The sequence below is a fragment of the Delphinus delphis genome, chromosome 1 (assembly GCF_949987515.2).
Source record: "Delphinus delphis chromosome 1, mDelDel1.2, whole genome shotgun sequence".
NCBI lineage: Eukaryota > Metazoa > Chordata > Mammalia > Artiodactyla > Delphinidae > Delphinus > Delphinus delphis.
The window spans coordinates 155,004,389-155,019,311 of record NC_082683.1 but is presented as its reverse complement, the minus strand read 5'-3'; the positions used below and the strand labels follow the sequence as shown (position 1 = coordinate 155,019,311).

General features: G+C 35.9%; 1 protein-coding gene across 1 annotated transcript in view; it reads right to left on the bottom strand.

The window, feature by feature from the left end:
- The window catches only part of WDR64 (WD repeat domain 64), a 149,502-nt gene that overhangs the window by 13,189 nt on the left and 121,390 nt on the right, over positions 1-14,923 (bottom strand). The window contains exons 22-24 of the mRNA XM_060010641.1: positions 14,777-14,835; positions 11,673-11,782; positions 903-1,091 (exon numbers count right to left, since the gene is read on the bottom strand). Of these exons, the coding sequence (XP_059866624.1) occupies positions 903-1,091; positions 11,673-11,782; positions 14,777-14,835 (358 nt within the window). The remainder of the gene's footprint in view (positions 1-902; positions 1,092-11,672; positions 11,783-14,776; positions 14,836-14,923) is intronic.

Below are 14,923 nucleotides of genomic sequence, written 5' to 3'. Positions count from 1 at the left end.
AAACAAACTATTCTTCATCCTTACAGCTATTTGACTTCCTTGCAAAGTAATCTATACTGTCATCACCTCATGTCTCTTATTTATTTCTCAACCAAGACAATGTGAATTTTTACCCATCACTCTTTGAAATTTTACTCTCTAGAATCATCAGTGACCTTTCAGCTGACAGACATGCCCAAACCAGTGTTTAGTTCTCTTGTCCTATGTGACCTTCACTGCCACATTCTACAAAGGTGTCCTCTCTACCACTTTTCTTATTCTCTCCTCCCTTGATTTCCATCACACCACTTGTTTATGACTTTCAACATGTTGGCTACTCCTTCTTAATGTTTTCACTGTTTTTTCTTCCTTGGCCTGCTCTTTACAGGCTATTTCTTCCTCAGTTTTCTGTTTTTTTTTTTCCTCACTCTATACACAGGACATAAGTGACTTTTCCACATTGAAAATACTACTATGCTGATGACACCAAAATCTTTACCTATAAGTCTGACCTCTTTTGGGAGCTCCAAACAGATCTCACTGCTCATTAAATATATCCACTTGGAAGTCCCACAAACACCTCAGACTTAAACCTGTCCAAAACCAAACTTACCACCTTTTTCTTCAGACCTGCTCTTCCCCTTAGGTATTCTGTCACAGTGATTTCCGTAAAGTTAAAAATCCTTATGTTGGCCCATAAAAGTCTTACTGTGCTTTGGCCCCTATAGACTTTTCTCATTTTATTTCCTACTATATCCTCCCTAATTACTCCCTGGACTCCAAGCCTTGAAAGACTAACATAGTCTTTCACTGTTTAGTGCCTTTGCTTAAGCAATTGCCTCTTTGGTCTTTGTTTGATTAAATCCTATGTATCACAGTATCATGTAGTTTAATTTCATCTTCGGGAAACCAAATGCTCTTACCTTTGCCGGTCAAATACCAGAGGATATTCATATTTTTGCTTCTTCTCTGTGAACTTGCTTTCTTCTTTTATTTCTATGGGATATTCATTAACATCACAAGGCAAAATAACATCACTTGTCTGTGATATTTCAAAGATTCTTCGCTGTCCAAAATATCCACAGTAATGACCATTGAGAGCATGCCAGAGCCTGGGGAAAGGCAAAAGTAGGGAGAAGAACATAACTGGAATTCAGTAGAAGTTATTCTGTTTATTAGATCATTTATGTAGATTTTCACTGGCCCAACAGGTATTTTAAACTTGGGTCCAGGACTCTTCCTATTAAATATATGGAGCTAATCATAACATAAACATTTTTATCAGTTAGAATTCTAATCTACAACAATTTTGGAAATGTCAATTTAAATCTATACTTATGATAATCATTTATTAAACCCAGAAGACAAGAAATAGATTTTTCCCAAAATAACACTTGTTCAACCTCATCATGTTGACTTGTCAGTTGAATTAAGCTGTAGAATGGGTCATATCTCAGCTGTCTACTTTCTGTATCAGCATCAATAGAACTCATGAGAGGAGATAGCTACTAATGGTTTCACTCTTACCAAAATCATCTCAACCTCCATCTACATTTCCTACTATTGTGGAAACACCATACTATTTTTTACAACTGAGTTCTGCAATAAAGTGGGAGAAGAAGTGGTTCTTTATACATATGCATTATGTCACTCCAAGAAGTCCTTCTAAATAGCCCACATGGTTTAAAGTCATACAGAATGTCATTAGCAGGAGTATGTGCTAATACATAAATAAGACAAATAAATTATTGTTTGGCAGATCTTCTGTTTCTGTCTTGATTTCAAGCTTAAAATTGCATATGATGGAAACAATCATAATGTGCCTGCCTCAATGACCCAGAAGAAAAATAATAATCTAAATGAACAACCTAAATGAATTAGATTTAGAGGAGAATAATCGAAATGAATTAAGAGTAGACTCCACAAAGTACAAGTGGTATCCCAGATCAAAGAGGTAGGCACTGAGGAGTAGGTAAAACAGAGGTATCCAGTCAGGAAACCTCACACCTGACAGTGTCCTGAGAATGTACCATTCCTTCCATATTTCAATTCCCCAATGCTACATAGGTGTTTTCATGGACTTCCCAGAGGCTTGACCAAAGTGAAATGGACTAGCCCTTTCAACACAGAAGTTAGAGGGGTAAGGGACTAACTTTAGGACAACCCTAAATTCATTCTGCTGGAGGCAAGGACTGAAGTAACGTTTGGTCTCCTTGTTTTGTGGTGTTTCCTACTCCATGTGAAACTCTCCCAAGTGACTGATCCTATCTCTCAGCCTGAATTTCTGAGCCTCAGATATGGATCCTTAGCCCTTTCTATCCTCTGTCCCAGAGCTAAGCTTTTATTATGCTTTTTCCTATTACAAAATCAACCTTTTTGACAAACAAGAGTTAGAGTGTTAAAACTGCCTACTCCTTTAGAAAGTGACAGCAAGTTTTAGCAGAAGGACTTATTTATGAAGAGAACTGTATTCTGAGATAGCTACTAATAGAGCTAGGTTTTTTGAACTGAGTATTTAGGGATAACTTCACTTGAAGGAATTGTAAGAGTAATTTCTCCATACCAAGGATAACTGGTTTGAGCAGGAAATGCTTATAACAACAGAAGTGTGCACACATGTAACATGGGGAGTGTGTGTGTGCGTGTTTGCGCATTACAGTGCCCAAGTAACACTTCTGATGACAGGTAGCTGAAAATAAGCTGGAGCAGAGACTCAAGGGACAGAGTTGTAAAAAACATCTATAATAATTACATGTAATTTTCATGTCAATTCATTTTTTCTATGAATAAAACAACAGATCTCCTCTTTGACAGAGCAAACAGTTCTGTTTGCCCTCAAATAAGACCTTACCCCAAAGATTCACCTTGAACTCAACATTTCTAAGTTTTTCATCTTTCCACATTGCAAATATTTTCCTTTTTTATTTTAATGTCTCCTCTCTCAATGAATGGCACCAATATTCACCTAGTTTTATAATGCCAGGAGTCATTCTTGACATCTATCTCTTACCTTCTCTGTCAGTTAAAGTTCACATCTTCTGGATTTTACCTCCTAGATAGTTCTCAAATGCAAAATATTTATTCCCAGCACTGTTACCACTCCCCTAGTTCATGCCACTATATTCACCACAGACATCTAACTAGTCTCTTTGTTCTCACTTTTGCTGCTCCAAAATCCATTCTCCACACATTTTTATTTTTTAAATGTAACTCAAATTATGTTAGTCACCCACTTAAAATCCTTTGGTGGCTATTTATTTCAAGGTGAAGATCCAAACCCTGAACAATGTCTGCTACATGCTACATGGACTTGTCCCTGTCTAAATCACCAGCCTCAAGCTCATACAGCTAGCTAAAATCTTTTGAATTTCAGACCAGAGTCATTCATGCAACATAAAATTTTTCATCTTCATTATGTTTAAACTCTCTAAAATACTTTGAAGCCTCTTTATCTCTCTTGGTCTTATGTAACTTTATGCCCTTAAAAGAACAATTCATCATCATGATTTTTTAAATGTAATTTTAAAAAAATTTATTTTATAATGATGTATAGTTGATTAACAATTTTGTGTTGGTTTCAGGTGTACAATAGAGTGATTCCGTTTTACATATACATGCATCTATTCTTTTTCAAATTATTTTCCCATTTAGGTTTTTACAGAGTATTGGGCAGAGCTCCCTGTGCTATGAACTAGGCCCTTGTTGGTTACCTGTTTTGAATATAGCAGTGTGTACTATCAATCGCAAATTCCCGATCTATCCCTCCCCCCTCCCCTCCTCCCTGGTAACCAGAGGTTCATTCTCTAAGTCTGAGTCTGTTTCTGTTTTGTAAATAAGTTCATTGGTATCTTTTTTTTTTTTTAGATTCTGCATGTAAGCAATATCATGTGATATTTTTCTCTGTCTGACTTACTTCAGTTAGTATGATAATCTCCAGGTCCATCCATGTTGCTGCAAGAGGCATTATTTCTTTCTTTTTAATGGCTGAGTAATATTCCATTGTATATATGTTCCACATCTTCTTTATGCATTCATCTGTCAATGGATATTTAGGTTGCTTCCATGTCTTGCCTATTGTAAACAGTGCTGCAATGAACACTGTGGTGCATGTATCCTTTCAGACCATGTTTTTCTCAGGATATATGCCCAGGAGTGGGATTGCTGGGTCATATGGCAGCTCAATTTTTAGTTTCTTCAGTAACCTCCTTACTGTTCTCTATAGTGGCTGTACCAATTTACATTCCCACCAACAGTGTAGGAGGGTTCCCTTTTCCCCTCTCCAGCATTTGCTATTTGTAGACTTTTTGGTGATGGCCATTCTGACTGGTGTAAGGTGATATCTTATTGAAATTTTGATTTACATTTCTCTAATAATTAGCGATGCTGAGCATCTTTTCATGTACCTCTTGGCCATTTGTATGTCTTCTGTGGAGAAATGTCTATTTAGATCTTCTGCCCATTTTTTGATTGGTTTAATTTTTTTGATATTGAGCCACATGAACTGTTTGCAAATTTTGGAGATTAATCTGTTGTCGGTCACATTATTTACAAATATTTTCTCCCATTCTGTGGGTCATCTTATCATTTTGTTTATGTCTTCCTTTGGTGTTCAAAGCTTTTGAGTTTAATTAAGTCCCCCTTGTTTATGTTTTTTTCCATTACTTCAGGAGACAGATTGAAAAAGATATTGCTGCGATTTATGTCAAAGAGTGTTCTGCCTATATTTTCCTCTGAGAGTTTTATAGTATCCAGTCTTATATTTAGCTCTTTAATCCATTTGGGGTTTATTTTTGTATATGGTGTTAAAGAAAGTTCTAATTTTTCACATGTAGCTGTCCAGTTTTCCCAGAACCATGTATTGAAGAGACTGTCTTTTCTCCATTGTATATTCTTGCCTCCTTTTTCATAGGTGAATAGACCAGAGGTGCATGGGTTTAGTTCTGGGCTTTCTATCCTGTTACATTGATCTATATTTCTGTTTTTGTGCCAGTACCGTATGTGTTGATTACTGTATCTTTGTAGTATAGTCTGAATTCAGGGACCCTGATTCCTCCAGCTCCATTTTTCTTTCTCAAAATTGCTTTGGCTAGTTGGGGTCTTTTGTGTCTCCATACAAATTATAAGATTTTTTGTTCTAGTTCTGTGAAAAATGCCATTGGTGATTTGACAGGTATTGCACTGAATCTGTAGATTGCTTTGGGTAGTACAGTCATTTTGACAATATTGATTCTTCCAATCCAAGAACATGGAATATCTTTCCATCTGATTGTGTCATCTTCAGTTTCTTTCATCAGCATCTTATAGTTTTCAGAGTGCAGGTCTTTTGCAGGTTTATTTTTAGGTATTTTATTCTTTTGGAAGCGATGGTAAATGGGATTGTTTCTTTAATTTCTCTTTCTGATCTTTTGTTGTTAGTAGAAATGAAACAGATTTCTGTGTATTTATTTTGTGTCCTGCAACTTTACTGAATTCATTGATGAGCTCTACTAGTTTTCTGGTAGTTTCTTTAGGATTTTCTATGTATAGTATCATGTCATCTGCAAACAGTGACAGTTTTACTTCTTCTTTTCCAATTTGGATTTTCTTTATTTCTTTTTCTTCTCTGGTTGCCATGGCTAGGACCTCCAAAACTATGTTGAACAAAAGTGGAGAGAGTGGACATCCTTGTATTGTTCCTGATCTTAGAGGAAAGGCTTTCAGCTTTTCACCATTGAATATGATGTTAGCTGTAGGTTTGTCATATATGGCCTTTATTATGTTGAGGTAGGTTCCCTCTATGCTCATTTTCTGGAGAGTTTTTAACATAAATGGGTGTTGAATTTTGTCAAAAGCTTTTTCTGCATCTATTGAGATGATCATATGGATTTTATTCTTCAATTCGTTGATGTGGTGTATCTCACAGATCGATTTGCGGTTATTGAAAAATCCTTGAAGCTCTGGAATAAATCCAGCTTGATCATGATGTATGATCCTTTTTATGTATTGTTGGATTATGTTTGCTAGTATTTTGTTGAGGATTTTTGCATGTATGTTCATCAGTGTTATTGGTGTGTAATTTTCTTTTCTTGTGGTAACTGTCTGGTTTTGGTATCAGGGTGATGGTGACTCATAGAATGAGTTTGGGAGTGTCCCTTCCTCTGAAATTTTTTGGAATAGTTTCAGAAGGATAGTTGTTAACTCTTCTCTAAATGTTTGATAGAATTCATCTCTGAAGCCATCTGTTCTTGGACTTTGCTGGAAGTTTTTAAATCACAGTTGCAATTTCAGTACCCGTGATTGGTCTGTTCATATTTTCTATTTCTTCCTGATTCAGTCTTGGGAGATTGTACCTCTAAGAATTTGTCCATTTCTTCTAGGTTGTCCATATTTTTGGCATATAGTTGCTGTTACTAGTCTCTTACCATCCTTTGATTTCTGTGGTGTCCGTTGTAGCTTTTCCTTTTTCATTTCTAATTTTATTGATTTGAGCCCTCTCCCTCTTTTTCTTGATGGGTCTGGCTAAAGCTTTATCAATTTTGTTTATCTTTTCAAAGAAGCAGCTTTTAGTTTCATTGATTTTTTCTATTCTTTTATTCATCTCTATTTTATTTATTTCTGCTCTGGTCTTTATGATTTCTGTCCTTTTACTAACTTTGGGTTTTGTTTGCTCTTCTTTCTCCAGTTGCTTTACATGTAAGGTTAGGTTGTTTGTTTAAGATTTTTCTTGTTTCCTGAGGTACAATTTTATTGCTATAAACTTCCCTCTTATAACTGCTTTTGCTGCATCCCATATGTTTTGGATCATCATGTTTTCATTTTCATTTGTCTCTGGGTATATTTTGGTTTTCTCTTTGATTTCTTCAGTGATCCATTGGTTGTTTAGGAGCATATTGTTTAGGCTCCACTTTTTTTTTAATAGTTTTTTTCTTGTAGTTGATTTCTGATCTCATAGTATTGTGGTTGGAAAAGATGCTTAATATGATTTCAATTTTCTTAAATTTTTTGACGTTTGCTTTATGGCCCAGCATGTGATCTATCCAGGAGAATATTCCATGAGCACTTGGAAAGAATGTGTATTCTGCTGCTTTCAGATGGAATGCTCTATAAATATCAGTTAAGTTCATCTGTTCTAATGTGTCATTTAAGGCCTGTGTTTCCTTATTGATTTTCTGTCTGGATGATCTATTTATTGATGAAAGTGGGGTGTTAAATTTCCCCAGTATTATTGTGTTGCTGTTGATTTCTCCTTTTATGGCTATTAGCATTTGCCTTATATATTGAGGTGCTCCTATGTTGGGTGCATATATATTTACAATTGTTATGTCTTCTTCTTGGATTGATCCCTTGATCATTATGTAGTATCTGTCTTTGTCTCTTTTAACAGTCTTTATTTTAAGTCTATTTTTTCTGATATGAGTATTGCTACTCCAAATTTATTTGATTTCCATTTGCATGGAATACATTTTTCCATCCCTCACTTTCAGTCTGTATGTGTCCTTGATCTGAAATGGGTCTCTTGAAGATGGCATATATGCATATCTTGTTTTTGTATACATTCAGCCAACTTATGTCTTTTGGTTGGAGCAGTTAATCCATTTACATTCAAGGTAATTCTTGAAATGTATTTCTTATTGCCATTTTGTTAATTGTTTTGAATTTGCTTTCATAGGTCTTTTTTCTTCCCTTCCTCTTTTGGTCTCTTCTCTTGTGATTTGATAACTAACTTCACTGTCATGTTTAGATTCCTTTTTCTTTTTTGTGTGTGTATCTATTGTAGATTTTTGGTTTGCAGTTACCATCAGGTTTTGATAAAGCAGTCTCTAAATAAATAAGTTTTAAGTTACTGGTCTCTTAAATTTCAGATACATTTCCAATATTCTGCATTTGTACTCTCTTCTTATCACAATTGCTGGTTTTGATATACTATTAGGCAGGCCAAAAAGTTCATTCAGGTTTTTCATAACACTGAACGAACTTTTTGGCCAAGCCAATATTCGTGTGTGGATGGTTTCCTACCTTTACTGCATGTTTGCCTTTACTGGTGAACTTTTCCATTCATAATTTTCTTGTTTCTAGTTGTGGCCTTTTCTTTTCTGCCTAGAGAAGTTCCCTTAGCATTTCTGTAAAGCTGGTTTGGTCATGCTGAATTCTCTTAGCTTTTTGTAAAGCTTTATTTCTCCATCATATCTGAACAAGAGCTTTGCTGGGTAGTTTTCTTGGTTGTAGGTTCTTCCCTTTCATCACTTTAAATATATCATGCCACTCCCTTCTGGTCTGCAGAATTTCTGCTGAGAAATCAGCCAATAACCTTATGGAAGTTCCCTTGTACATTATTTGTTGTTTTTCCCTTGTTGCTTTTAATATTTTCTCTTTATTTTTAATTTTTGTCAGTTTGATTCATATGTCTCGTCATGTTCCTCCTTGAGTTCTTCCTGCCTGGCACTCTCTGCACTTCCTGGACTTGGGTGACTCTTTTCTTTCTCATGTTAGGGAGGTTTTCAGCTATTATTCTTCAAATATTTTTCAGGCCCTTTCTCTCTTCTCCTTCTGGGACCCCTATAATGTGAATGTTGGTGAGTTTAATGTCCCAGAGGTCTCTTAAACTGTCCTCATGTCTTTTCATTCTTTTTTCTATATTCTATTCTACAACAATGATTTCCACCATTTTCTCTTCCAGCTCAATTATCCATTCTTCTGCCTCAGTTGTTCTGTTATTGATTCCTTCTAGTGTATTTTTCATTTCAGTTATTGTATTGTTCCTCTCTGTTTGTTTGTTCTTAAGTTCTTTGAGGTCTTTGTTAAACATTTCTTCTATCTTCTGTCTCTGTGCCTCTACTCTTTTTTCTGAGATCTTGGATCATCTTTACTGTCATTACTCTGAATTCTTTTTCAGGTAGATTGCCTATCTCCACTTCACTTAGTTGCTCTTCTGGGGTTTTATCTTATTTCTTCTTCTGGGACAGAGTCCTCTGTCATCTCATTTTGTCTAACTTTCTGTGATTGTGGTTTCCATTCTTCAGGCTGCAGTGTTGTAGTTCTTCTTGCTTCTGCTGTCTGCCCTCTTGTGGATAAGGCTGTCTAAGAGGCTTGTGCAGGCTTCCTGGTGAGAGGGACTTGGACCTGCCCACTAGTGGGTGGAGCTGGGTCTTGTCCCTCTGGTGGGCAGGGCCTTGTCAAGCAGTGTGTTTATCAGGTGGCTGTTTTATCAGGAAGACTTTAAGTGACCTGTCTGCTGATGGTTCAGGTTGTATTCCCATCATGTTGGTTGTTTGGCCTGAGGCATCCCAGCAATGGAGCCCACAGGCTGTTGGGTGGGGCCAGGTCTTGTTGAGAAAATGGTAGCCTCCAAGAGGGCTCACACCAATGAGTACTCACCTGAACTGTTGCCATCAGTGTCCTTGTCCCTGCAGTGAGCCATAGCCAGCCCCCACCTCTAATACTAGCAGGTAAGTCTGGCCCAGTCTCTTATGATTTCACCACTTTTTCCCTGGGTCCTGGTACACATGAGGCCCTGTGTGCACCCTCCAAGAGTGGAGTTTCTGTTTCCACCATACTGTTGAATTCCTGTGATCAAACCCCACTAGCCTTCAAAGCCAAATTTTCTGGGGGCTCCTCCTTCCATTGCCAGACACCCAGGCTGGGGAGCCTGACATGGTGCTCAGAACTTTCACTCCGTGGGAGAATTTCTGTGATATAATTATTTTCAAGTTTGTGGGTCACCCACTCAGAGTGTATGGGATTGATTTTATCATGATTGCACCCCTCCTACCATCTTGTTGTGGCTTTTTCTTTGTCTTTGGATGTAAGGTGTCTTTTTTGGTAGGTTCCAGCTTTTTTTCTTGGTGTTTGTTCAGCAGTTAGTTGTAATTTTGGTGTTTCTGTAAGAAGGGAACTTACATCCTTCTTCTCTGCTGTCTTGTCTCCTCCTCCTCATTATCATGATTTTAAGACATTTTAATATGTAGCAATCTGTCTCAATAATGATCATAAAAGTTCCTTTTTCTTTATGTATATGTATTTTTAGCATTTTGTGTATGTATAGTTAGTATTACTAGGCAATTAAAAACAAGTAGGCTTTGTAGAGCATGGCCATTATAGTTATTAATACTGAGGTAGTAGATATTAAAAGTCCTCATTAGAAGCAAAAAAAAATTTTGTAACTATGTATGGTGACAAATATTAACTAGACTTATTGTAATCATTTCACAGTATATACATATATTGAAACATTATGTTGTACACCTGAAACTAATATAATGTTATATATAAATTATATCTCAATTTTAAAAAAGAAAGCTGATCCTGAAGGGAAGCTCTCTAGAGAATGTAATTGATTACAGTCCTAGTAAATCATCTCTGTTTGCTCCAATTGCAGCACTGTGTTCACCCCTCTGAAGCAGGTGAAGCAACCAAGGAAGAAAAGAACCATAAAAACAAGTAGGCTTTGTAATATCAATCACATTGTCATTGAAACAATTAGCTCACTTTCACTTTTCTCAGTATTAGTTGTTCTTTCCTATGATTTTTTTAATGACTTCTGGTCCTATGTATCCTATGGTCTTCTCTGGGCTTGGGTCTATCTCTTAGCTACCCATATTGCTTAATGATTTGAGATAATTCTGTAAGAACACTTGTATTGAAAGTATTTATTATCCTTTTAATGTTGATGAGCATGACATCTCATTTCCTTGGGTGTGGAAAAGAATTGCAAATCAGTGGTTACCTTCTCAAAGCCCTTTTGTGTCATGTTTTATTTGTTTGTTTATTTATTTTAATCAAGATTGCTTTTATGATGCTAGAGAGGGTGTGAAGTAAAGGGAACCCTCTTGCACTGTTCGTGGGAATGTAAATTGATACAGCCACTATGGAGAGCAGTATGGAGGTTCCTTAAAAAACTAAAAATAGAACTACCATATGACCCAGCAATCCCACTACTGGGCATATACCCTGAGAAAACCATAATTCAAAAAGGGTCATGTACCACAATGTTCATTGCAGCACTATTCACAATAGCCAGGATATGGAAGCAACCTAAGTGTCCATCGACAGGTGAATGGATAAAGATGATGTGGCACATATATACAATGAAATATTACTCAGCCATAAAAAGAAATGAAATTGAGTTTTTTGTAATGAGGTGGATGGACCTAGAGTCTGTCATACAGAGTGAAGTCAGAAAGAGAAAAACAAATACTGTGTGTTAACACATATATATGGGATCTAAAAACAAAAAAAGTGGTTCTAATGAACCTAGGGGCAGACAGGAATAAACACGCAGATGTAGAGAATGGACTTGAGGACACAGGGAGGGGGAAAGGTAAGCTGGGGCGAAGTGAGAGAGTAGCATTGACATATACACACTACCACATGTAAAATAGATAGCTAGTGGGAAGCAGCCGCATAGCACAGGGAGATCAGCTAGGTGCTTTGTGACCACCTAGAGGGGTGGAATAGGGAGGGAGGGAGGGAGACACAAGAGGGAGGGGATACGGACGTATATATATGTGTATAGCTGATTCACTTTGTTATACACCAGAAACTAACATAACATTGTAAAGCAATTATACTCCAATAAAGTTGTTAAAAATAAAATAAAATAAAATGTTTGTTTTCTCCGGAAAAAAAAAAAAGATTACATTTATGGTATATATTCAAACTTTAGCTTAAAATCCTTTACCTCTCACACCCTGAATTCACTATATGAAGGTCCATACCTCACTGAGCCATCGATGGAGGCAGTCAGCACCACTTGTTTGTCTTCTACATAGATTATTTGAGTAATTTCTAAAGAATGAGCACGCCAGGACAGCAGCTGTTTGACTTTCTAGACAGCAACAATAAAGCATATCTCATGTAATAAGGATGTACTGATTCAAATTCAATCTTGAGCAAAAAAACGTTAATCATTAAAGAGCTAAGCTAATGAATGAATGGTGTGGACATCTGCACAAGACAATGAAATGCCCACCCCAATTATCTCTTCTTTTGCTTGTTGAGGTACCAAAAATTCTATTTATAGATATTTTTTAATCTATACATATCCCTGGAACAGGAACTATCTTACATCTTTAGCAACTTATCATTTAATTGAGGATTAGCAATTCATTTAGTTGAGGATAAACAGACGACTAGATGAAAGAAAAGTCTTGGTAGAAGTGTTGTGGGGGGCGGGGACTGAAAGATATAATAAGGAGCAGGAGAAAGCAGAGTTAAAAAGGAAGGCCAAAGGTGAGATTGGCAAGAAGACTTTTCCTATTTCCAAATTTTATCCAAAGATCCGTGGCTAATTGTTTTTGTTTGTTTGTTTGTTTTGTTGTTGTTGTTTTGGTGGTGATGGTGGGGTATATATGATAATTATATACCACAAGGAATTAATAAAAGGAATGGGCCCAGCTCATTCTCTCTCAAAGACATCTTGAGGCTTGATTGGTATGTTCCTTCAGGATGTGACTTATCCTCAACTTTAGAGCCTCTAAATGGACTCTAGAAGAAAATTTTAAACTGTGTGAACTAGAGCTGTCAACTGGGGAGCTTGCTCTGCAGTAATATCCCTGTAAAATATGTTCCCTCTCTATCACTGATGAACCCAAACTAAGCTATTACTTCCTCCTGCTCATCTATGTGGGAGCTAGAATTCTGGCAGCTTAGAGTTCTATAAGGCCTGAATTCATTTGGACTTTAACATAGGTTAGGCAAAATTCCTCCTAAATTTCTTGACCTTCTGATTCAATTCCATGTTCCTAGAGAGCCAGGGTAAAATCTGCATTCTTCTACTTATTTTCTTAAAGCTTTTCAAGAACCTTTGGTCATCCAAAGGTTATTTCCCTGCCTTGGGATGGGATCCTCTAAGGCAAGTATTTCAATAATATGGACCACATCTATAGTAAGAAATACATTTTACTTCATGACCCAGTAAACACATGCAATACCTGCACATGCATCTGAAACAAGTTTCAGTAACCTTTACAAAGGATACTTAACTTTATTATGTATAATGTATACTGATATTGTCTATTCTATTCTATTGTATTCATTCCACTCCACTCTTCTATTTTCATAAAAATACTGCTTGTCACTTATTAAATTGATTTGATGACTCCCCCTAGTGGATAACATCCTGTAATTAGAAAATCACTGGTCTAAGACTTTTTTCTGTAGGCATGTGAATATAATCATGTATTACTTTCCTTTCTGTGGATAGGTTTTGACTACCCTATCTTTAGGCTATCGGTATTCCATGGAGCATCTTTTAAACAGTACTGTTGCAAGAGAACCAGATTAACCTCTGATTTATAGACTGACATTTTCACTATAGTTGTAATCTATAACTGAATCTTGTTCAATGCATGGTACATATTAGTGTATGTAATAATCAGGCATCTTATGACCAGATTCTGTTATATATTTAAAAATAAGCAGCCAGATACAAATTGGAAAATCGCATTGTCCAAATAAAGAAAACGTTGAAATGAGGTTGAATAGGGAACAATTTAAACACATTGTTAAAATAGATTCTCTTTTAAATTGGTGAAAATGCTTTAAAATCAATTCCACTATTATTCTAATTCAATATTAATACATAACTTTGTTTTAAAGATTTTCTCTGAATTTTGAAAGGTCTTGATTGCCAGTTTGTAGGAAGTCCATTTGCAAAAATGTAGGTTTTGAATTGTATTTTTTATCTGCTCAGATTAATAGAATATTGATAATCATCATGAGTAAGAGAAAACAGTTAGATAACCCTCTACTCATAGATGGTTGAAGCATATGATTGTTTTTGTTCCGCTCATAACATGCCTTATAGTTGAAACAGTAAGTTGAAACTTACTGTTTTCCATTTGCTAGCTGTATGTGTTAGATATGGAAAGAGCATTAGATTAGAGGACAAGAACCCTGGTTCTGGCCCTGACTTCATCATTAACTGTGATGTGATCCCAGGCAGGCCACTCTGATTTCCCCTCTGCAAATTGAAGATAATCATACTAAAGCTAAATATCTGAACATTATAAAAACAATAATTGGTTCTTGGAAACAGAAAGAAAACCCATAGATCAAATGAAATAATGTTTGAAACAATAATCATTCTAAAACACTCTGCAGGAATCCTATCCTAATCCACGTATCCATATGTTAGTATTAATACCAATAATCCAAAACCAAAACATTATTATTTAAGTAAATATTTAGCTTTTGATTTGAAGTATTAACTTTAAGGGAAATAAGCCTATGATAAAATAGTGCTTCTTTGCTGTACTCTTTAATTAGTGTTTAGTTTTTATAATATATGTAGTTATATTTGCATATCCACATACACACAAGAAGTGCATATTTAAATGGTTAACAAATAAGGATGTTGACATTTACATTGCATTAACACTAAAAATAGAATAGTATATATTTAATTATAAGGATGATTTAGACTAGAGGGGAAGAAGATTTTCTTGAAAATAATAATGTCTGGGAACTAGGCTGGGCTTGAAAGGAAAGGTTATGGAACTTTCTTCTATGAAGTTGTATAAGATATAGACAATGACTGGAGGACTAGATGATGTATGAATTCTTTTAAGCTCTGGGTTTCCACATAGACTCTAACAAATAAGTCAAAACATGAAACAGATGCAGAGTGACCAGTGGCTGGTTTGCTCACTCACTCATTCATCCCCTATTTTCTCCAGTACACCATTGTTATTTGCCATATAGCTTAAGTTTCAATAGTAGTATATATGACTTGAGAATAGGCAGTTGTGTCCTGTATTTCTATCTTTTGTGGTGTCTAGCTCAATTGATTCATTAATTAAACTAAAACTAAAGTTCTTACCTTTTCATCATGAGGTGGATCCAAGAAGGAACTAATACTGCAAAGGATAACGTGTCCTTCTGTGTGAAATTTAAACATTGGAATTTTTAATTAGATATTCTGTTGTCTAAGTAAATACTATTCAGACTTGTTTTGAATCAGGCATTT